The sequence below is a fragment of the Cygnus olor genome, chromosome 11, assembly GCF_009769625.2.
Source record: "Cygnus olor isolate bCygOlo1 chromosome 11, bCygOlo1.pri.v2, whole genome shotgun sequence".
Lineage (NCBI taxonomy): Eukaryota > Metazoa > Chordata > Aves > Anseriformes > Anatidae > Cygnus > Cygnus olor.
In genome coordinates this window covers 3,579,065-3,603,980 of record NC_049179.1, presented here as the reverse complement: position 1 = coordinate 3,603,980, position 24,916 = coordinate 3,579,065, and the positions used below count along the sequence as shown (strand labels likewise).

At 35.5% G+C, this 24,916-nt stretch overlaps 1 protein-coding gene across 9 annotated transcripts in view; it reads left to right on the top strand.

Moving 5' to 3' along the window:
• The window catches only part of ZNF280D (zinc finger protein 280D), a 51,298-nt gene that overhangs the window by 8,765 nt on the left and 17,617 nt on the right, over positions 1-24,916 (top strand). For 4 of the 9 annotated variants that reach the window (XR_005823487.1, XR_005823486.1, XM_040570662.1 and 1 more), the window contains 15 exons: positions 962-1,027; positions 1,143-1,513; positions 6,980-7,097; positions 11,312-11,479; positions 13,969-14,078; positions 15,293-15,522; positions 17,396-17,553; positions 18,001-18,101; positions 18,210-18,356; positions 18,941-19,075; positions 19,767-20,005; positions 21,168-21,308; positions 22,321-22,383; positions 22,926-23,044; positions 23,224-23,260. Coding sequence is in view for 7 of the 9 variants with exons in the window: in XM_040570662.1 (XP_040426596.1) it covers positions 962-1,027; positions 1,143-1,513; positions 6,980-7,097; positions 11,312-11,479; positions 13,969-14,078; positions 15,293-15,522; positions 17,396-17,553; positions 18,001-18,101; positions 18,210-18,356; positions 18,941-19,075; positions 19,767-20,005; positions 21,168-21,308; positions 22,321-22,383; positions 22,926-23,044; positions 23,224-23,260 (2,203 nt within the window). In the remaining 2 variants the exon portion in view is untranslated. Of the gene's footprint in view, positions 1-961; positions 1,049-1,142; positions 1,514-6,979; positions 7,098-11,311; positions 11,480-13,968; positions 14,079-15,292; positions 15,523-17,395; positions 17,554-18,000; positions 18,102-18,209; positions 18,357-18,940; positions 19,076-19,766; positions 20,006-21,167; positions 21,309-22,320; positions 22,384-22,925; positions 23,045-23,223; positions 23,261-24,916 lie in introns of those variants that run through there. The other 5 variants (XM_040570665.1, XM_040570664.1, XM_040570668.1 and 2 more) reach the window with 4 other exon arrangements.

The following is a 24,916-nucleotide window of genomic DNA, read 5'->3' as shown; positions in this document are numbered from 1 at the left end:
TTAGATTTATTTATCAACCTGGGGACTGCATACTCATGAGCTATTGTCTGTGGAAGCAGCCTTGAGGTTATTAAGCACAATTTCCAGAAGTTTTAATACCTTGTTTGAGATCCTGATGTAATTTGACCCCGGTTTGAGAAGGTATTTTCAATCGTATTGATTTGGAACATTTATCTAATTTCATATGCATATTTTCACATGTCAGAGCAAGAAACTTGACAGTAGCATTAAATGCATTGAGAATCTGGTGGTAGAAGAATATTTTAATTTGATCAATATTGCTGTGATATTCTGGCAAATACATTGTAATCATAGAAAAAGATGTAGACAGTTGGGGAATATTGTTGATACCGGTTAGGGAGTAAGCATTAGATCTAAGAAACTCCACCTTTTTCCAACAAGTTAGAATTCTGGTCATATACTGCTGTGTGGAATATGTAAGAAAATCAACCTGATTGTAATACGCTTCCAATATGGCTCCTGTAATTGCTGCTCTCTTCATTTCCTTTGGCACTGGGAACTTGAGATTGGAAATTGTTTAGTAACTGATTTAAAGAAAATGATTCCTTTTCTGTGGAGCAGTTGTAGAGTTGGGGAACTTCTTTTCTATGTATGCAACAAACAGAAATGAATAAATGCATTTCTTAAAATCAGCAGAGCTAAATCTTTGTGAAGTGTTCTTATTTTGTTTACACTCTTACTTGTGTCTTAATCTCCAAGAAAATAAAACCTGAGATTCTTAGGTGAGCTAGCCAACCTAAGAAAAGCAGAGTAGAAGAGCATGTCTTAACTCATACAAATGACATTGTGTGTTGTAAGGTTATTTGTTTTAGAAATAATATTCTAATTCATAAGTCAAATCCTAATTGGCTTAATTAGTGGACATGAATGCTGCTTTTAATTTGCAAAGAGTTTAAGCTATTAATTTAACTGCAATTAAGATAAATGTAACTTTTGACAGATATATTGAACAGAGTCAACTTCAGCTCATCACGAAGGGGGATACAGAATGGTGCACCCAGTAGAGGTACTATATTGTCCTAATATGGTAATTAAAAAACAAACACACTCAAAACCACAAAACTTATGAAATGTCTGACCACAAAATTATATAAAGATAACTTTGGAATCCTTTGCAACAGGTACTGTTACTACATTCAAGCCTGACAGTCACCATTATCCGACATCTGCCTCCAGCCCAAGTGCCATGCCTGTTTCATCAGTTTTTCAGTCTGTATCCAGACCTACAACTAGCTCTGTAGCAGTTCAGCCATTGTCTAGACCAGTGAATGTTTCAGGAACTTCACAGACACTGCAGAGACCAGTTGCTGGATGTTTATCAACACAGCAGATGCCCCGGCCAAGTTCTGGAATATCACAGCCTGTTAGCAGACCTGTAACCATTCCAGTGACGACACAGCCAGTATCAAGAAATATCACAGTTCCTGTAGTGGCTCAACCTGTATCCAGGCCAGTGACTACTGTAACAACACAGCCTGTAATACTCAATCAGGTAAATTTTTATTCCCTTAAACTGTAAAATACTCAGTTTGCTTTTGAGTAAATTAATGAGGAACATACTGACTCACTTAGTAGAGTGATTTGAAGACCTGCACTAGATTATTGACTACCATTACGTAAATTGTAAAGATTCTAGGACCATAACCTTGCTCTGCATAATTAAAATATGTATTGAAAATACTGATTTACAAACTCTTACTATGTTTAGAATGTGTTGCAGGGCTCAAGGATGGTAGCTTTACCTAATAACAGCAGAATTAAATGAAAAATCTTAAGCATAGATCCATGTGGTTTAGATAATTTTCTTTAGCTTATATGGAGAAATGATGGGAAATCCCATTCTCTAAATTTTACAGAGGTGCATTCTTTGCTTAGAGACGGATCCTTCATATTGATGAATTAATTTCATTTTGCAGTGACTTGCATTTGGTGTTTAGCTTTTCCCACATGATTTTTACAATGCCTCTCTTGGGGTATGGCTGCTTGAGAGAATGCTGTTGGGGTAGCTTCTTGGTTCACTTAGCGGCTGTAGTGAAACTGTGCTATGAGAACGGGGTGCAAGCAGCCATAAGCTGTAGGGTGAGTAGCTGAAATGCTCTTGCAAGATACTTGCTTTTTCTTAAAAGCCTAAGGGAATTAGGTACACAAGTCATATATTGTAGATATTCAGGGAGAGCCAGGCAACCTCAGGACTCCCTCAGAACTTCAGGGAGTCAAGTTAGATGCTGGCTTTTTTCCTTACCTGTTGGATACTTGTGAGAGAGAAAGAATGGAGATTGACATTTTATGTTTGTATGAGGTAAACTATGGTGTGATGTTTAAGCTGAGACTGTTTAGGCAATGTGACTACTGTATTAGCTGCTACTGCGAGGCTAAAATGAAGTGGGCACCATCTCCACAATCCATGCAAATTTACAGACATGTCAGTCTTTAGGTATAAATGAAAATCTTTCAGTCTTCATATATTCTGCTTTTACTGAACAAGGGAATAAGTAAGAATAAGGCTGTTAGAACGTGAGAATTAGGTATTCTTCTTATGATTTGTGGCTAAATCATTGGTGGTGCTGGATTTTCAGAAAAACTATACAATAGAATTGTTGCCTGCGTAGCTGGATCTCTGGCAGATTTGTTAGGAAGGAATTCGTACTTTCCAATTTTGAGTCTTCAGGAGTTGATTGACAATTTGCAAAGAGAAATTTTTGGGCACATCTAGTGAAACATGTTAATTAAATTAGTCTGTCATGGCATGTATGAAGGCCTAAAACAGTGATATAATTAAAAGGCCAGATGTCAGTAGGACATACAGCTTGGCTCTGAAGTCCTCTTAAATTTGTCTTTATAAAGCAGCCTGAGTTAATACAGAAAAGTCTGCTATATCACCTAATGTATACACATATTCCAAGTCTGTGAGTTTTATCAAGGCTTACTTATGATGTAGTATGCTTTATTAAATCCTTCAAAAGGATGTTAAGATGTCTTGCAGAATCTCAGTTGCATGAGACAGCTTCCTCCCGTACTTCTCTCACATACAAATTCTGTTTTTCTGTTCTAATAGATAAAGCTGCTAGTGGCCTCTAAAATGTTTTTATTAGGAAACCTTTGAGTAAGCAGACCTAGGAAAGCTGAGCTGCAAAACGTATATGTAAGCGGGATGTAACTCGCATGATGGTGATTTCTTTTGAAGGTTAAAGATGGTATACACACAGCACTTCTTTTTGTTGAAAGTTCATTCTCATTTATCAAGTTTGCTTGCAACAGGAATGTCAGAGTTGACTTAGACAATTTTTTTTTTACTTTGCCAAAACCTGCAGGTTGTTCTTGTTACTGGTAGAGATACACCTATGTAAAGCAGTTGCAGCTAGAAATGCGATTTTCAAGGTGCATGGTGTAGGAAGGGATCTCTAACCATATATTAGTCTGTTCTGTCTTTATTCCACGTTAGATCAATGTGCTTTACAAAGCAGAGCATTCTTTTGTGGGATGCCCAGTGCATATATATTCTGTGGTCTCTTACAACTTACACAGTTGAGACTATCTCATATTGTATGGTTTCTTTTCAGTGTTGATATTTTGATCGTGGCTTTCATGAGCTCTTTAATTTTTTAAGTTTATCCTAAGTGTGTTCTTAAGATGTTATTCTTGAGTACTGTTAGGAAGACTGTTCTGGTGGTGGTTTTTCTTCCTTGCTTAGAACATACTGAAGGTGACTCTTCCATCTCTTCAACTTAACTCTTCCAGATTCAGATTTGTATTTCCAGTTTCAGCCTTATTTAGGATAGTTTGCTTCCTTATCCTTGTATTGTTCTGCCACTTGATTAAACCATACTTTGGGGGGGGGGAAGGGGGAAGGCTTGATTGTTGTGCTTTTATTTTTAATGAGGTACTGTAGTTCAGGTTCTTGGGCAATGTTCTGTGGTTTTTAAAATCACTCCTGACACATTGTCGTTTGCTCTTCTCTAGTGTCATATGTATGCTACTTTTATTTTGGTTCATGTCCTTGGCTAGAATTGTCTTCATTCAAGAGCTCCTTAAGCTTTGGGGATTTTTTTTCCCGTGTATCTAGTCGTATTTCTCTTGGGACCACTGCTTTATATTAATGTTTTTCTACCTTGGGCTTTATATGACACTTCTATTCACACGTTTTCTGTTTCTTCCCAACTTGATTCTTCCTTTTGTGTTCTTGTTACTGCACTATTTTAAATCAGTTCCAAAAATTCTGAATTGAATTTGGCTTCGATGGTACTGTCTACACCAGTCCTAATTAATTCAGAGCTACTGCTGTTGTATATGATATCATAAGGTTATCTTCTTCTTTAAGACTCATTCATTCTCATCGATGAAGATTTTCTATGACTCAGCATTCAGAATGCCTTCCAGTAAGCCCTAGCCACTTCTGTCCATCTTTCCCGTAATGGCTAGGCACATTCCTCAGTCTGAGTGTGATTCAGGTTTCAGTTCTTCCTAGTTAAATTTTGAAAGAGCAAAGGTCCAATACCATGCATCATTCCAGTTCTGTGTGGATTTGGTTACAGTTTGGCGTGTCAGTTTCTACAGTTAGGAAACCCAGCATGCACATTGAGTCTAAAATTGTTACTAGTCTTCTGAAAAACAGAGTGACAATGTTTTGTTTTTTTCTTTACTTGAGCCCTCGGAACTTCATTTATAAGGCTGTTGGATTTAGACTTTCTACATGTGAGAGCACCTGTACATGTTAGTTTGATTTTTTTCATTGACACGGTAAAGCTGCGTTATTTAATTATTTAAAATGTTTTTGCTTTCTAAAGCATGATAATATTTTTTATTTTTTAGTGTATGTAAAACAACAGAACCAAGTTATATGAAAAGAATAATTTTAAACAGAAGGGGGACATTTAGAAAAAAATGAGACTGAATTTCCAGTCTTTTACTTTCTTGCTCACCGGATGTGTTTAGTATATACTAGGGAGGTGTACACATGCCATCAAAATGTCTAGTTTATTGAAGAAAGCTGAAATTATATCAGCACTTAAAAGCAAACTGCAAAGTAGTAAGAGTGGCAAATTTTGTGTATATGTATTGTATTGGTCATATTTTAAATGGTGGTGTGCAAAGTCCTCCACCCAAGGAGCCTACAGAAGGCTTACCACCTGAGCATTAGTTGCTTTAGAACTGGGGTTTGCAGGTTAAGGGCTTCACTTATAATTTCACCAGCTAGTCTGAAGCCATCGTGGATACAGTAAAACCTGCTCTGTTACGACTCCTGCTTGTAGTTTTTACTTGTAACAAATACAGCAAAGAAGTTTAGTAGTTAATGTTTTTAGCATTATCATGATTTCTACAGCTACACCTTTGCTTAACTTACTTAGATTGAATTAGATCGCTCGGGAAGAAAGTCTCTTTGTTATCATTAGGGCCCTGCAGGGTCTTCATTTCAGAGCTCTACAACAAAAACGGAGTAGGAAGAAAAAGCTCTCACTTTGTTCCAATCTTTTCTGGTACTTAAGAGTCCTAAAACAAATTATCATACCTGTATGTGTATTTATACACTGCCTTTAGACTTGTTTCCATCAGGCTTAGTCAAAATGGTGGTAGTTAAAAAGATAACAGCTTCTACCAGGATGTTTTTACGGTTGTGCCAACTTAGTGGAGTGGGAAGCATATTAAAAGACTTATCTTTACAGCAAAAAGATTACGGCCTGTGTCTCATGGATACGTTGATGACAAAGTGTGTGTATGAGTGTTAGGTGATCATGTTTTAAGAAAGTGTCTAGTCTTTTGTTTCACAGTACAGCATAACGAAGTTAATGCAACTAATTGCATTATTTCAGAGTAGAAAGATCAAGTGCCAATATTTTGCCATTTATACCTCAATGTGGAGATTTAATGCAAGTCTATCATAAGGTTTTTCTTAACTCATTATTGCTATTGCTGAAAATATTTTGTGTTCCAAATTGTTTTAGTTAGTATGAACAGCCTATTGAGATGTGAGCAATACTAATGATCTTGGGAAGTGTGTTTTTCACCTACCACAGCCTCTAAATTTGAATATTAATAAGAACTAAATTTGACATTTCCTTCGCTCTAAACGTTACGTCTTGGGTGATCAATGAAAGTGTTTAGGTGTAAGTTTTCTGTGTTGTGGCTGAGAAATGCGGACTCTGTTTCATTTTTTAGGTTATGGTAGTACTAAAGGGCAAACCTTTTAAGTTGAAGGGTAAAAGGATACCTGTATTTGGGGATGCTCAAAAGCATCAAGGTGCTGAGAAACACAAATCAACTTTTAGATTAGCTGTGCTTTGAAAAGGGAGTTAAACTGTATTATTTCAAGAAATCCCTTATAAATTATCCTACATAAAAGAAAAAAAATATCCCTTAGTGATACCATAAGTTTGAGTGCCATTCACGGTCAACATGTTGTAGATACCTCCTTACTTTCATTAAAGCTTGATCACTTCACAGAATTCGACTGGTGTAATCTCATCTTTAAGAGGCTTCTGCTCACAGCAAGTTTGTGCTACTTTCAGTTCTGTTTTCTGTTCTTTTAAAATGCAGGTAGTAGCAGTTACACAAGAGTAACAGGCAAATGTATAAGCTTGTATTGAAGGAAGAAAGCTCTACAGTTGTCAGAACAATTCAAGTATAATTTGAAACATCAGACTTTTAAACAAAAGTAATTACAATTAGCAATTCACATAGTTCTAGTAATATTTCATAAAATGGGCTTTCTTGGGTCATATGGTTGGGGTTTTTTTTTGGATATAGAGCTATGACTAAATTAACAACCACCGATAAGAGTTGCAAACTTCTTTAAATGTCAGAAGGAACTATTTGGGGGAGATTGTAATGAACTTGATTTAGAGATGAGTACTTATGAGTACTTGTAAGCCATCGTATGTTTTTAAGATAAACCCTTTGAAGCCTGCAAGTAAAAAAATGTTAAACCTCAAATTTCTTTTCCCTCTTGAAAATATCTTATTAGGATTATATTATGGATTCTCCACCAGCTGCACCAGATAATACATCTGGTATACTGTTTGGTGTGAGAGAGAGCTCGGGAGTTCCACAGTACCAGACTGGGCCATCAGTGAATGTAACAGGTGGGTATAACTGTAGTAGTTGATAAGAGAAAGAAACAGCATAATGTCATTTAACTGTAGTGCAGACCTTTGGGTTATAATTTTAAATAGGATTTTTAGAATATAGTATAGCTACTTTTTTTTCTTCCCCCTGTACATAACACTATATAATGTTTAATGAATTAAACTTCAGAGCCATGTGTTGTCAGACTTTGCTTTTCATTGCATTAGACTGACTGTAATATTAACTGATGTCTTGTAATGGTCATTTAGATGGAAAAAAAATATTGCCAGGTACACTACAATTTTTTTGACAGTTAAAGGCTCATTTTCTGTATATCCAGCACTCTTCGACTAGCATGAATAGAAACGGCTGTTAGCAAGAGAGGGGCTGTGGAACAGTGCCAGAAGAACTTCCTGAGTCTGCTGAGTGGATTCCCAATGATGATGGTCTTGGTTTCCTGACTGCTATATATAGCAGTTGGAGTAAATGGGATCAAAGGGATCCTGTGCAAAAAGGAGGGGAAGGAAAAGAGTACAATATGACAACAAATTTTTTTTTTTCATCTAGCTAAACGGTATTTCAACAGGAACTATTTAACTTACCTACACACAAACAAACAAACAACCCCCTTTTTTCATAGCAGGTGGAATAGATTTGAAGCATGCAGTGTATTCAATCTTAAACAGGTTGTAACTTGAAACTTTCCCTTTTTTTGTGAAGGATTGCACTTCTCTAATAACTGAACAGAATCCTAGGATTCAGTCTGTAAGTTATAGATGACAAACACTTCTGATTCTTCCATAAGGTAACAGGCTATCTATAATGAATGGCTTAATAGGTCATACTAAAAGTAACATAAAACAGAATGACTGGTAGCTTCTTCTGTTGCTTGGTATGATGATTTTGCATCTCTAGCTAAGGCATTCACTGCAGCTACTGATCAATGAAGGTAGTGTATTTCTTTGCATGTGTCTATTCTATTCTGTGATCTGATTCTTGTCTTAGTGGAATAAATAGCTTTTTGTAAAGCAAATGAGGCTTTTATTTATTGCAAATGGTTCAGTATTCAACCCTAGTTCTCCAAAGCCACAGGTATTAAAGTTTAATTGTATTTTTCTAATTTATGAAACCTGCTTGCATATTTAACAGTTACTTATATTAGGCTCTTATCAGGAAAAATGAAGTACTTAAAGGCATCAAGGACTGTAGTTCAAAGTAATATACCGTACTTAGTTTGTATATTTCAGTAAGATAGATATACAACGGAGAAAATAGATGAAAAGGTTTATAATTCCTGGTTCAAAGTTGTGTCTCTTTTATTCCTGTATGACACAGGAGACTAATGTAATATTTAACTTAGTTTCCCAAGAAGTATCTGTGTGTTTTGTGGTTTGGCTGGCATGATAAGGTTACATAAGGCTCTTACATTTGGTTTGGTTGTATGTGCCGATGCCTACTTGCCTGTGTTGGTGTTGTGCTTCCTCTAATTCATGGGCAGCACTGCTGGCACAAAGCATTCTGGAATATGGTATTTCAATGTGCAGTCTTATTGGGAACCAGCCTGTGGTACTCTGCAGGGTAGTTTAACTTCTGCATGTGGAGTCACTGAAGAATACACAATTTTTAGCTCAACATAGCATAAATGTTTGTTCCCGAGGTCTGTGAACCAGGCAAATGAGGAACTGCTAACAGACACTAACCAACCTTTTTGCTAGGCTGCTAAACGGTGGTGAGAAGTTAAACGGTACTGATAGCTCTTACCTGGATGTTGGATGGGCACTGGGGATGTATGTGAAACTACGCACTTGGAGGAACCAGAAAATGCCATAACCAACAGAAAAACTATTCTGTGGTATTCAAGAGCTGTCTGAAGTGTATGCATACGTTCGTATCACTAGGTTAATGGAAGCGTTGGTGAGGGACAGGTCTGAGAAGGCTTTCATGTCCCTATTTGGTTAATTTGATGTGATTTGTCAGATTACATATACCACCTCTATTCAAGGTTACCATTTTTAATATCTTTTACCATATTGTGGCTTCTTTTTGCGGTAATTCTCAATATCATATACAATGATGCTGTGTGTATGTTAATAGTCAACTGTTTCATAATAACTACAAAATATTTACAAAAGTATTTACTAGTAGTGTGAAGTGAAGGTAATAGACTTCATAAGCAAACTGCAAAACCAAACAGCAACTGTGTGCTCTGGGCTCAAGTACCTGGAGTCCCTGACAATTTCAGCTTGTGGTATGTTGGGTGGAGCATTGGACAAACTAGTCTGGAGCATCAGTGATCTGAGGAAATTTGGTGTCAATGCACCAGACTAGAGAGGCACGTTGAAAAGACAAGTCAGTCAGAACAGGGACTGATTTGCATAGGCTAGATATTAAATAATATTTAAAATAGTTTTGTTTATTTTTCAAAATATGCCTTAAAATATTTCTAATGAACGAACAGCGGAATTCAAATGCAAATGGATGTATGTTCTCCTAGTATTATCACTTTTCTGAAAGAGGAAATTTATTAGATCAGACGTATATAAACCAAGGTAAGAATCCTTACCTGTATGAATATACAAAATGATCTTCAAATTTTTTGTGTGTCACAGATATGCCAAGCGTATTAAATTTAAAGTATTACCAATTTTGTTAACCTGTAAAAATTGTCTTTTTTATATATCAGGTTTTCCTTAGTAAAATTAAGTATTTTACTGAAGATTCTTGTAAAATCAGACCTTCTGTCTTAACCCAGTCCCTTCTTATACAACGACAGATACTTAATTATATTTTCTTAAACTGTACGTGCTCCGGGTTGATGGCCTGATGCTCAAATGGCCTCAGTGATGCAGAAGAATGCAAAAGTTATACCAGTTGTATGAAAACTGTTTGTGATCAAGGATAAGTAAATGTAAAACAAACAAAATCTAGGAAGTAGTATCATTTAGCAAATGACCTGTTTATTTTGTGAATGCATTGTCTTTGGCAAACAAGCACAGGCTGAGATATTTGAGCTTAGTATGTTCATTTATGTCAGGAAGAAGTGGGTTATTACGGAAGGGTATACTCAGAAGGAGAATACTAGGATCATTAAATACATATATAACAAGTGAATTACATTTTCCTGTATATGAGGCGTAACGTGGTAAATGTCCAAATGCTCAAATGCCAACATTTTCTGCTGAGATTCTTTGGATTGAACAGGGAGACTGTTTGCTAGCTATAGATAGCTAACACAGGGTAAACACAACTTGGAGGTGAACCAGTGGCTTGGTTTTTATTTTTTCATGGTGGTTTGAATAATTTTATGTAACACAAGTTATCTCTGATCATTGGAAAGGCTTTTAAAGATAGTTCATTTTTTATTACACCCAAAGAAGTCATTGGAGCAGTTAGACGGTTGGGAGGGGAATGTACAAGAATCTCCTTACTTGATATCATTGTGTCTGGGAGTTACTTTCTGCAAGTCTTGTCCTCCTCATAGTTCATCATAGTGTAAAAGCTGTCTGCAGTCTGTGCTGTCACTTCAGAATTACTGAAAGCCTGTGCTGTCACCTCAGAATTACTGGTATGTAGCTGTGCTTCAGGTCTGTTTGAAGATTGATCTCTGTATCAAGATTACATCAATTGGATGATTCTCCAATCCAAGGATAATCTTACAGTAACAGAGACGTTGGTTTCAGGACAAGAGAGAGCCAAATATTGAAGGGCCGGTTTATTAGGCACTGAAACTCTGAATTTCAGAGTTGTTTATAGTGTTTATTTATTTATTTTTAGAAGAAGTACTGCAAACAATTAGCGAATCAGCATCTTTATCAGAATAGACCAAAATAGGCATGCTATGATTGCTCATTAGAAATTACAACACTATTTTCATTTTGGGTAGTATTTTGCATACAAACTGAAGTCTCAAAATGTTTTACAGAGTTAAGAATCTGTTTGAGATGGGTGTGGGTCAACATGTGAAAAGCAGGCCAAAGAAATTCAGTTGGTCACAGTATGATTTACTTGGTTTTAGAGGTGGGGCTGTATATATTTCACCTTTACCTTTTCCTCCACTGTCTGAGAAAATTCTGAGTTGGATATAGTTTTCTTAACTTCTGCATGGATTATGATGTTAGGGAAATCTTAACTGCTGTATTTGGACTTGTCCATCCTTTAAAGTATAGGCATCAGTAATGTGTTTGTAATATACTATGGAAAAAAACTGAGGTTTTTTAATTTAAACCACTAGGTCTGAATGAGAGTGTTTTTGTATCTAAGCGTCCTGCTACTTCTGAAGGCAACAGTGTAACTCCAAAAAAGGCCAAGCCTAATGAGGTTGGTGCTGGAAGCAATTCAGATGTTTCACCTACAGTTAACTCTCCAACAGTAACACCATCACAAAATGTATCTTCAAAAGGTAGGGTAGATCAAATGGTCTAGCTGTCAATCCATGCATCTGGTTCATGGAAAAAGCTAGCACTCTTGCAATGTTTAAGTTGATCATTATTCTTAATGCTATTAAGGCATTGTAAATAAGTAATTGTTCTGCCTTAAAATAAATAAAAAATAAAGACAAACCTTTCAATGCAAGAATTTATATACCTTTACAAATTAATTCACCCTAAGTTATTGCATATTCAAACTTTTGGCCTTCCTTGTTTGGATGTTTGACTTCGGTAAAGTGGAGACTAGTTGAGTTGTTCAGTAGCTGTGAAAACAGACATTCAAAATAAATGCCCCTGAACTCATCTTATTTTTTAGCTCAAACAACTTAATGGGGTTGAAACTTAACCAACTAAAAAATCAAGTTTGAAAGAATTTTGTGACTGCTGAATTTATCAAGTAATTCTGATTAGTTAAAAAGATGAAAACAATTAATTTTAGGAATGCAAGATGAGGGACTTGGACTATGGAATCTCCATCCTTGGAGTTATTAAGAAATCAACTGGATGGCTCTGAGCATGCTGATGGGGTTGCATGTGCTTTGAGTGGGAGGCTGGACAAAAGCACCTCTACACATCCCTCCTAAATTCTGTGATGCTGGTATTTGGAATAACTATTGCAAAGTGGTTTTTGCAGTTCCGACCTTTCTTTTGCAGTGGTGATTTTGATATGGTTTAAAATAGTAGTAGGAAAGGAGCAGGGGAATTTAAGTTTCAGGTTGCTTTTTGAATGAACTTCCCCTCCCTACAAGTAGAAAGGTAGTCTGGCTGTTTCAGCATATTAATAATTAGGCACGTTTCCTCCTGAGCCAAAAGGTGCTTTCCAGCTGATTATAATAGACCAGAACTTATTATTGACTTTGAGATATTTCCAGCCACATACTCTTTCCTATAATATTAAAATGAGAAGCTACCCATGTTGTGATTAAATTGTTTAGAATCATTTCTTTTTTTTTTTCACGTCTTGTTTGCAGCTGTTCTGCTGTCATTCTCTTCCTTAGCAACCAGCAGGAAGTAGCTATAACACGGAATATTGCTGGGAAAAAAAATTCCTCCACCCTGTGTTGGGTAAAACAGATACTGTGCTGCAAAACAGACACTGTGCTGCAGCTTACAGCATACAAAAGATAACCAGAGGATATTACTAAATTCAGTAACAAAGGAATAGATTATCATAGTTACTGAGAACCCAATTTGTTGAGTTTGTCTCTAGGCAGTTCCATGATCCCATACAAATTTCAAATGTCACAAAATCCAGCACTGAGGCACCACAGAACATTAGATTTTGCTGCAGAACATTCCAAAATTAATTTGCCCTCAGCAAACATGTCAAAATGTTTTACAAACTTTAATACTGAAGACTTGCAGCACTGTTTTGTGGTAAATCTCTTGCATGGTCATCCACTCATGTGAAGGACTTTCTGCTTAATTACGATTCTTAGCAGTAATGTTATCCTCATGGAAAATACTGCTTGATCTCTGTCTACCTTGTGGATTATGCAAGATCATTTTAATGACAAAATGTATTAGGCTGTTGCATGGTCATCTCTTAACCCATACTTTTACTTGTTATAAGGTGGATGTATTTGTGTGTATATTTTTTATTACATTTTTTCATAGCCTTGGCACAGTACATTTGACCCTGAAGTTGACATATTAACACTTTTCTTGTGTTTAATCTGTTCTAAACTGCTTATTCTGCATGGAGTCCTCCAGATCTGTGAATGACTTGTAAATGCAAGAGAACTTGACCTTGAAAAGTAGCTCTCACTGTCTTTTGGCAGTTAGGAGAAAACTGGAAGCTTGGCTTTATTCATTGAAGTTTAAGATAACGCAAAGGTTTTTGTTTTTAATTTGCTTGAAAAGTATTAATTTATACTGATAAGAGAATATTCGTTCCTTCCATTCTTGGGAGTAATTATTTAGAGGATTTATTCTCCAGGTTTTCCAAAGACACCTTTGCTCAACAGGAATGATGCATCTGAATAAGCTTAGGGTTACAACTACTGCCAGAGAACTATAGTCTTACTATTGAGAATGAGATGGTGAAATTCCTTTCAAAAACGGATATCTGAACCCTACTTGATGGTGATCAGGTCATGGCATAAAAAGTTTTGTACAATTCTTTAAGAATTAAACCTCTTTAAAAAAATCACAGTCTGTTTCGTCTGGGGGCTTAGGGGAACAGAATTCATGTTTTGTCTCTGTTGTGCTCCCATTACCCTCTCCCATTTTTTCCTTGTTATTTGCTAAGATTTTATATAAGTTTATATCAAACAGAATAAAATGATTTTGGAAATTAAGAACAGTAGTTAAAAGATGGTTGTAAAACCTTGTGTATGTTCACTACAGCCACATCAGTGGTAATAGTTTTTATTTCAAATAGCATGTTTTGCTAGAATAATAAATAATAATAAATCAGTCACTCTTGATTGTGAATTCTGAATCTTAATATGTTTTCCAGGTACTAATGCTACATCAAGCAATATTAAAAATGGAGGACCTTTTCCACGAGCTTGTCCAAAGTGCAATATTCATTTCAATCTTATGGATCCTTTAAAAAATCATATGAAGGTAAAATATTTTGGGGCTGATAAACTTTATAATAAGTTTATGTGGTCTTCTATTTGGTTATGAAAAAGAGTGCCATGTTTTGATGTGAAGATAGTCTGGCTTCTGGCTATAATCAGCCAGGGCCCAAATATCTTGTAGTCACGGAAATCAAGAGTGGAGATGGGAAGCTCCAAATGTTGCCACTTCTGACCATATTTTCCCAACGAAATGAGGCATATGTGCTGCCTGTCTTCTTCAGCTTCAAAATACAGTTCAGAAGCATACATAATAACAATAGTAAAAAAAAAAAAAAGTTTTATCTTTATCTAATCAGTTTGTAGAAAATTGCTTTTGTACTTACTGTACTAGCTGAATTAAAGAACTGTGAATTAAATAAAGTGACTTTACTTTTTTTTAAATTAAATGTCAATTTACAGTAGATGGGGATAAGTATACTGACTGACATTTCTACGCTAGAAGATGAGCTCCTTACCAGTAGGCTTATAGAAAGTAATCATGCATAATAAGAACTGTTATCCAGCAGGAGAGAGATCTGTTCAGAAACATTCTGATTTTGTTCACTGTTGGAAACTTCATATCATTTTCTATATGAAGTAGTTCATACTTTTTAAGCATTAAGTTTATTATTACAGCTACTGGGTTAAGTATTCATTATCTACACTTTTAGGTAGAGACACATAAATAATGTGTATTGTGTGATGTAGGATTTCTGAATTTTTCACGATGCTGGAAAAAAAAATATGCTATTTTCAATAAATGTCCTCCCCAAAGAGGTAAAAGATAAAACTTTCCATGAGGTGCTCTGTAAACTTACACTTATCAACAAAATAGTTGCATAAAAGCTGATTATTTTTCTTGTTAGATTTAGATTAAGTAGACATTTTTCTAACAAGTAAGGCACTACTAGGCAACATTGGTATTCTGATTTGAATCTTAAACTTATTTTACATGAAACTATGAGAATAATCCCTCTTCGGTGTTAAAAATGCATTGTATTTTATCTAAGCACTACCAAAAGATCATTTCAGAGTTAAAAAAGTATATGTGAATTTGCATGAAGTTAGTGTGTCACAGAATGGAAATGGAGCTTCGCATGTAGCTCTAGTTAGCAGGTGGCTTCAGTTTTTAAAATGCTGTTGTCATCGATGCAGTTTGTTCAGGGCGACTGATACCTTTGTCTCTGTCTGTCTTTTCGTCTCCCCTTTTCTATTCAGTATTGTTGTCCAGATATGATAAATAATTTCTTCCTGGGAGTGGCCAAAACAGAATGTTCAAGTACAACAAGCAAAATCAATGAATCTGAGAAAGGAAAATTGATTATGTTAGTTAACGACTTCTATTATGGGAAACATGAAGGTGATACCCAGCAGGTACAACAGGAGCAGAAGACTCATACAACATTTAAGTGCTTCAGCTGTCTGAAAGTTCTTAAAAATAACATAAGGTATTTGAATTCACTTCCTACACATTTTAATAATTTACAGCCTATAGTAATTAATTTCATACATTCACAATTTGTCTCTTTGGCATAGAAAGACTTTTGGCTCCTTGAAAACTGATAATACTGGGTAATTGAACAGAAATTGAATTAGTTTTTACTGTGCATGTCCATCCATATTTTAAACTTATTCACTGATCAGAGTACGAGTTTTAATGGTGTCTAAAGGAAATGGTTTAGTTTTAATGAGAGCAGCTGTAGGACTTTGGGGTTGAGAAGGGCAAGCAAAGTATTGTACAACTTGCCATCCTGATTGATGGTGATATCAGTAGATGTGAGTGTTAATTTTCTTTAGGGATTTCCAGTGACTAATAGTTGGTGGTTTACTTATGTAACAACTGTTATTTCGATGGAATAATTTTTCTTCCAAATGCCACAAAAAGCTTCAATAAGCTGTTTTAATGGGTAGACGAACTCATGTCATTGTTCATTTGGAAGTTAGGGTCATTGTACTTTTTTACATGCATTCTTCAAGGGAAGCTGAAGTAGCAGAATGTAAAACTGAAGAAAAATGAACTATTCTTTCAAAAGGCACAGTCTGCAGGTTAAAATGAACAGCCTTATGCTAACATTAAACCCATATTATTAAACAAAACAAGGGTTTCTTGTAATTACAAACATTAAACTTGCTGTAAATCTTTAAGTGTGTGTCTGAGTAGAAGTGCCAATATTTCATCTTAATTTGTATGTTGTCAGATGTTCAAGAGAGTTTACTGTCATGACTTAATGGTGTCAGTTCCTTTCTTCTGCTAGGTACCTGGATATTTTCAGTTCTTTTTTTTTTTTTTTTTCCGGGGGGGGGGGGGGGGTTGGCTTTTTTAAGCAACTACGTTATATTAGAAATCTGAGCTCAAGTAACTATTCTCTTTATCACAGTAAGGGACTGTATTTTTTTTTTTTTTAATTCCGAGGTCACCACTTTGAGAAATGCATTCCTTTTGTGAATGTGACCTACATTTAATAGCTCCTTTAGCTGTACTGAAATTAAGCCCATTCAAAATAGAACAGTTTATGAAGTTAACAGTGGTGGGTTATGCAACTAGCACGTCCTTTTGGCAATTCACTGCTGCACAAATAACTGACCTGCCAACAATGTGCTAAGTGCTTAGTCTTCTCAGCCAAGGTAGGTCCTCCTGCAGATAGTGGACATATTAAGAAGGAAAAGATGGTGACTTTCAGTAGTGATGTACCACCAAGTTTCTGATAACCTGGTTATCAGCTGCACAGTGGCATTCTTTGACAACTGCCCTTCATAACATATCTTCAGACCTAAATACTTTATAGAAAGGCAGGTCTTGGAATGCTGTCAGTTCTGGATGGAGGTAATTTCAGATAAAGCTATGAAGGTCCTAGTTGCAGATGTGGTCTTACTACTTAATAGCTTTCAGCAGAGCTATAGTTCTGCTTGCTTCAGAATGTGGATTTGAGCCTCTGGTGGTGGTGAGGTCTGAATGGTTGGCATGTTTTGTTGCTGTTGCCTTTGACAATTTCTGTGTATTTCAAGACCGGAATTTAGGCTAAACAAACATGAAAAATGCAATAGATTACTTAGATTTAGAGCATGTTTCAGACATGTTGCATATTCCTTGTAATAGTCAAGATATCTTTTTTAGCTTTGAGACGTGATTTCCAGCATAGTCAGTTTGCTTAACTTCATTGATTTTTGTTTGTTTTAAATGAACACTTCCTCCTCTAACTTCTTGAAATTGAGAAGTGCTTTCCGAGCAGTGTTTCTAAGGGTTCGTGTGCATTTTGCGTGGGATATGTCATGGATAGTGTTAAAATGCAGCTTTTTGCACCTGTTCACTATCATTCAAAGGTTTATGAACCACATGAAGCATCACTTAGAGCTTGAGAAGCAGAGCAGTGAAAGCTGGGAAAGTCATACCACCTGCCAGCACTGTTACCGTCAGTTTCCCACCCCATTTCAGCTGCAGTGCCACATTGAAAGTACACACACGCCTTATGAGTCGTCTAGTAAGTTGACTTGTATCACATTGAACCTTTTTGTGACCTAGAATTTTTAGATATTTTCTGACTTTTGATGGTTAATAACCTCAGAATAAAGATATTGTACTTTAAGAGCAATAATCTTGAGGTTTAATACAGAAGCTTGGCAGTCATTCAACTTATGTCAGAACAATGTATCTGGAAAAAATATTTCTAAAAGCTGGGGGAGAGGGAGTGGAGGCAGGCTCTTTGTTTTTTTTATTGAAAGCCCCTGATTCCAAGAGTTCATGTTGTTTAGGGGCCTTGCACTACGGGCTTCCTGAAGTTGTGCAGAAAAAGAAAAAGTTGTGTAGAAAGATTGTTAGATTCTTTTACCTTTATAGAGTTCACTGTTCACATATATATATGTATTGATTTGCTTTTGATCCCAGGCTAATTTTCTACTGTATTTTTCTTGCTTTTCACTTTTTCTAGCTATTTGTAAAATCTGTGAATTATCCTTTGAAACAGAGCAAGTTCTTTTGCAACATATGAAGGACAATCATAAGCCAGGTGAAATGCCGTATGTTTGCCAGGTATTTCAGAGTGACTGTTTTGTATTTAGATTACACCCCCCCACATAAACACTCACTGTCTCTACTGTCAATAAACTTTTAACATAAAAGTCAAACTTCTTATTTTAGGTATGCAACTACAGATCCTCAGCTTTTTCTGATGTAGAAACACATTTCAGGACAGTTCATGAAAATACAAAACATTTGCTGTGCCCATTTTGCCTCAAAGTAATAAAAATTGGAGCACCGTATATGCATCATTACATGAGGCATCAGGTAAGCAGATATTTTTCAATCCTTAATTGAAAAATGCTAAATAAATATATAATGAATCTCTCCCTAAAAAATACACAACAACAACAACAAATAGAACTGATTTGTATAGTTGTTAGTGGATAAGAACAGTTAATAAAGGATGAAGCCTTATAACTTCTTCTTTTGAGAAGTCTTTAAATGAATTGTTAGACTTTGTCATGTTTTTATATGACAGAAGTTCCCTGTTTAAAAATCTCTGAATATTCTTGAAAGAATCTCTCTGCTACTTGGTTTCTTCACCAAGTCATAGTGATATGTTCTACTTTTCTTGAAGTTAATAGCAAGGCTGTCAGTGATTTAACTAGAGAAAAGATTGTGAAGTACTGTGTTGACTTACTTTAACTGTCAACCTCTGATTCCTTCTCATCTCATAATAATACTGCTTTACAGTTGTCTTGTCTTTGTACAATATTATTAAGAGTTTATCAGGTTAATTTTTAAAAATCAGATGACCATTCCTTGAGACATTCTAGGGCTATAGTTTTGTTTATCATGACATTCCTGCTTACTATATATATATATATATTTTTTTTTTTTTTTTTAAGAAAAAAGGAATATACCGTTGCACTAAGTGCAGACTGCAATTTTTGACTTGCAAAGAAAAAATGGATCACAAGACTCAGCATCACCGAACATTTAGAAAACCTAAACAGTTAGAAGGATTGCCTCCTGGAACAAAGGTGAGTGTTTATATAGGAAAAGTAGAGGGGCAAATGAAGAAAATGCATCGGTAGGGAAAGGGGTGAAATTAGAAAGAGATGCTTTTCTCATTTCTTGTCCAAAGCAAAGAAATTTCTTCTGCCTCTAAAACTAAAAAATCACTTCCTCTTGCAAGAATTGTTAGGAACAGTTCATGGTTTCCTCCTGGTGATATGTATTGTTGTTCTGTTTCATTCTTCAGAAAGTTATCTGGAGTAAGTAGATTGGCTAATCATGAGGCAACAAGACACTTTTTTTTTTTTAATCCAGGAATTGATAGGTTTGTTTGATACTCTTCCTAGCAGGTTTTATTATTCTGACCTTTCTGTTTCTTTTCTGCTGCTACTTGTTCTTGTTGTTGTTTGGTTTTTGGTTTTGTTTTGTTTTGAGAGCAGGATGTAGACAGTTGCAGGTCTGAAGAGAGAGCAGTGTTCTTTGTCATGGCTAATTATTTCCAGAAAAACAAGCTTTTTAAGCATCCAGTGGACTGTTGAGATTAAGTTTACTCTAGTCAACAGTATTTACTTTTTTTTGAGACAATCTTTACTGAGGGGAATTTCATATGCTATGTGAAATTGTTATTTCTCTCCTAAAATGGCTCAAACTTTGATGTAAACAGAAATGGGAACTTGAAAAGTTTAAATAGAAAAGCTTTTAATTTCATACTTCTAGGTTACTATTCGAGCATCTGTTGGATCTCTTCAATCAGGATCTTCTGTTAGTACGAGTACATCCACATTTCAGCTATCACCTAAGGCTAAAAATACAACCACTAGAAATCATAACAGATCTAATACAAATAAGTCAAAAGCAAAATCAAAACCGTCAGCTACATCGAAGAAGCAAAATGCATGGACCAACAGCAGCACCAAAAAAAAAAAAGTTACAAATACAGCACTGCATAATCTAAGGTAAAATATTAGCATTAAAATATGTGTAAGTATGCTTTGAATATAAGTGGTCATTTCATTAATTTTTCAGTAACTCACGATATAGCAATACGGAACATTTGACCACTCCATTTTGCAGAAAGCGCAGACTCATAAACTTTCCACGTGTTGGTATTGTGATTATAATTCTGAATCTTCATTCTTCGTAATTTTTTGGCTGGTGGACTTCATGATGGAAGAACAGATGCTCTGACACGTATTCTATTCTAAATTTAGAATCTTTCTCTGCACAGAGCCCCAGATGATTCGAATACTGATACACCAGGCAGATTTACATTAAAAGTGGCCTTTGGCGGGGGAATACATCTGTTGGGGTGTTCTTTGCAAGCTTTCTTATGGAGGGAAAAGTGTTTTCCTCCTTCAGCTTCTAAAGGGTTTTATTTGAACCCATTATTCAAAAGATGAAGTCTTGTCTGTCCTAGAAGGTACCTTAATTTGGGGAGCTAACAAAAGAGTCAAAGTAAATGCAGACTGTGGGGAGAATGCTCTCTTTGTATTTACAGTGTAATGGTTTTTGCAGTCCTTGTTAATAATTTAATGGGTGATTTATGGACTTGAATATAATTTCATTGCCTAGCATGAATTCGTAGTTGTCTTTGACAAAGGTTATGGATGCCTCCATTTCAGTAAGGTGCCAATACTCGCAAAACGTAGCTCTTTAAGACATCCAAAAATAGCCAGCAAAACTGGGGAAGAGCAGGATTATATTCTTGATCTATAGATATTTCAAAGCTTGCAGAGGGTTTTGGGTGACAGGAAAACCACGTGCTCTTGTGCTCATTGTGGCAAATGAAGCATTTCTTTGAAATCCTTTTGAAGTATGGAAAGATAATGCTAGCAGCTGAAATTGGAGGTTCTCATCTGCAGGATCTTGTTTACAGAAATGCCCAATAACAGATGTTTACATTAACTTGCACTTTTTTATTAAAGTCATGATGTTAATAATTAAAGAAAAAAATGTTTTCTTCATATGTACTAACATATCCCATAATAAATATTTAACTGATACATTTTTTGAATTCTTCTTTGCTTCTTACTGTTAAAAGACTTAAAGCAAAAAGTTTGAACTAGTTATGTTCTAAAGTGTTGATGTTAACTATCAACTTTTTCATGTTACTGTTAGGTATCGTTTGGGAGCTCACAAATGCATTGAATGTTACTCAGAAATAAAGGATTTTGCAAACCACTTTCCTACATATGTCCATTGTAGTTTATGCAGATACAATACTAGCTGTAGCAAAGCCTATGTGAATCACATGATGAGGTAAGAACTCTACGCAATTTTAATTGGGTTATCAAATACTTTTAAAATTCATACAAATTGTGTTAAATGTGTGTATTAACTGAATTTCTAATTGTGTCATAGGACCAACAGGGGCATGTGTAAGGTTGGATTTTCACTTTTTATTGAGGGCCTAAATCCGATGTTCTTGTTCATACGGTATTCTATTTTTGCTTCAAGAGTTTCTGTGAGATCTTTCATAATTATTTCAGTCAAACTTAACAAATAATGATTAATTGTTGTATGGTCTCTGGGAAGCCAGTCTCCTGTCATTTATCTCCTTGATGCAGTCTTGACTGTTGCCCCCCTACTTTACCTCTTGCAGCTCCTATCACCACCTAAGGAACAAGGGGTGATGAGAAAGAAGGCTGTTACAGGGAGGATGTTTCTGCAGCAGCCTTTGTACTCAGCTGCTTGCTTTTTGTTTCATATGAGAGTACAGTGTTGGCACATACCTAACCTGCATGTGAAATAACTTAAGGTTTTTCTGAAGATGTGATTTTTATCTCATTTAAATCTATCTCTTTAGGAAGCTTGAGTTCAGTAAAGCTTCTTCACCATATAGCTTTTCTGTGTAGCTTCAGCTACAGTGCTTCCAGACCTAAAATGCGAATGGAAGTAATATAACTACATGCAAGCAGTACTACGCTAAAAAACTAAGTCTTGTCCCTCCCAAACTAATTATTTACTAAAGAGCTCAGAAGGAGTAGAGATGCTAGATGTTCTTGAGGTTGTTTGTCTCGTCTGCTCTTGAACACAGCAATGTGGGCTTTTTGTTTGTTTTTGGTTTTACCAGTTTTGAGCTGGAGGTGAGATTCAGGAGCCTGTAAAATTTCATTAATTTATTTTTTTAGAGTAATTTAGGTCAATAGTTGAATATTCTATTTTCATGCCTTGTCATAAACAAATTGCAGTACCATGTACAGTATGTAGGGGTTATGTGGAGATGTACTCAAGAAAACTAGTTTAAGTGGTAATGTTTTCTTATATTTAGTTTTCACAGTGCTCGTCCAAGTAAAAGATTTTGGATCTACAAGAAGCATTCAGAAGAGCTACGGTAATTCAGCTTTTTTCAGTTACAGAACATTATGTTTTTAGTTTTTGATAGTGAGTTAATTGTTTAAATGAGATTAGATTCTCTTGAATTTCTAGACTTACTCAAGTTAGAGCAGAAAAGTGAAAATACTAGCTCTTTTACTAGCAGTGTTCTCTTTTGTAACAAAAATTTGTCCAAATTTGTTGACTTCTTTCTCAATGCAAGGCAGTTCTAAAAAAGTATTTCCAACTCTGTTTTCCAATTATTCACAATGTGCAAAGTTTGAAAAGAGAGGTAGGTGGGAGAACCAAGAAACTCAAACTTTACAGATAAAGTCCTGTCCGAAGTGGTATTCTTTGTACTACATCGAGCATGAAGATGTCCTAGTCGATGACTGAAAATTCCAGGTGCTAGTTGCAGTATAAAAAGTAAGAATACTTCTGTGAGTCACCTCATCTAAAGTTGCAAAAGCAATTTTTCTGTATAGTCTGTCCAGTAGCTGTAAGTTAAGAAAACCGTGAGTATGTTGTGTTGATATGTACTTTTTACTTTGTTTTCTCTAGAGGTGTGACTGTAGTATGTCTTAACTGCGATTTTCTGACTGATGGTTCTGGCTTAGATAGCATGGCCACACATCTGAGTGAAAGCCACACTCATACTTGTCAAGTTATTATAGAGAATGGTGAGTATATGTAGCTTTCTATGTAGCATACATAAATATAAATACTTACATGAGGATGTCTTTGTTACAGCAGTCCTTTTTTCAGTTATCTTTATGTGCTTAGATTTGAAAATGAGTACTTGTGTATTTCCACATATTTTAAAGTGTTTTTAACTAAATTTTTTCATTTTTATTTTCAGTTTCTGTAGATTTGCCAACTGCTGAACAAGTATCTGAGTAAGTTTTGTTTTACCACTCAATGGTTTTTTTTTTTTTCCTATTAATTCAGTGACAGATGGCCAAAATTTGCACTTTGAACTTGGGTTTCTTCTGAATTCATTAGAATAGAAAATGTATGAGAGGCCCTTGCTTTACTTAATGCTTTTTGCTCTTGAACACATCCAGAATTGCAAGAATGGGGAGACAGTGATTACTGAAGTCATGAAAAATAAACAGTTCTTGCAGTATTAGAACTTTTCAATCCTGACTTCTGAGTCTAGGCCTAGTGGGACTGTAAATTGAACTTACTTTTATTGCTAACTATATTAAATGAGTGTTTGTTCTTCACATAATATTGTTATAAATATTAGAAGAAAAAAAAAGTTGTGACCTTTATGGAAGTAGGATAAATTATTTAGAAATTATTTTCTAAATGATGTAATGAGTAAATGATAAAAGGTATGCTGTCTCACTAATTTTTAATGATTTGCAAAGAAAAATTAATATGGGGATTTTGGCTTTCAATTTTTTAAGGATTTGGAAAAGAACCTGCAGTATTGCGGAGCTTCTGTTTGTAAGGTTTGGGATTTTTTTAACCTTAAAGGAATCATACATGCTAAGCCCTTCCTTGATTATACTGGAACAGTACCTGAGGCTTTACAGTATATCTTGTGAAACTGTTTATGCCTTAATGGAAGGTTCAGAGGTGTGTCAGTTGAAACAAACACGAGTTCTCTCTAAACTCTTTTCTAAATGCAGGAATAAAGATGTTGATTAGACTGCAAAGAAAGAAACTTTAAAAAGGTGAAAGAAAACAGTTTAACCCATATTTAACAACAAGGTGTCATTGACTCCATATAGCCTATAGGAGGCTGTCTCTAAAAGGGATTAGAGATTCTCATGCATGAGGACTTTTCCAACCCAGAGAATTTCTTATGCCTCTGAGCATAAATCAACCTTCAGTGAGTGTTGCAAATATCCCCAGTAAGTTATATCTGATCTAAGGAAAGATGTCCCTGCCCGTGGCAGGGAGGTTGTACTAGATGACTCTTCAGGTCCCTTCCACACTAAACCATTCTATGATTTCATAACTGTACATTAAATATTTTCTTTCTTATTTTCCATAAAGTGGCCAGTAAGAGGAGATACTGGAATACTCTCTCATCTGATCCAAACATAGAAATGTTTTCTTCAGTTATGAGTAATAGTAGAGCAAAATCTATGCTGCAAACTTCAAATCTCTATTAGTAACTGCTTAACATGTGATGTAGTTGAATAAAAATGATGTTCTGATGGAATGAATAATAGACATTATTTAAAAGAATAGATGTTCTGGGAAGAATGGACAGGAGAAGGAAGTTAATTTAGGAAACCATTCCAAAAAGCCATTTAAGAAAAAAATGAAACTTCTGATTTTGGAGCACTAAATATTGAAATCGGGCAAAACACTGGGAAGAGTCATTTAAGAGGGTGAGCTATAATCCCCTGATTAATCTGGGGTGGCTTGTGTTCTTAAAGTTTGGATTTTGGTTAAACTCAAACAAAGGAAACAGAAGAAGTGTTGAGTTGTGATACAACCTTAGTTTTTTCTACTTGGAGCTGTCAACAGGTATTTGGAATTAATACATGCTGGACTACGTGTAACGAAAGATTATAGGTGTATTGAATGGTGGG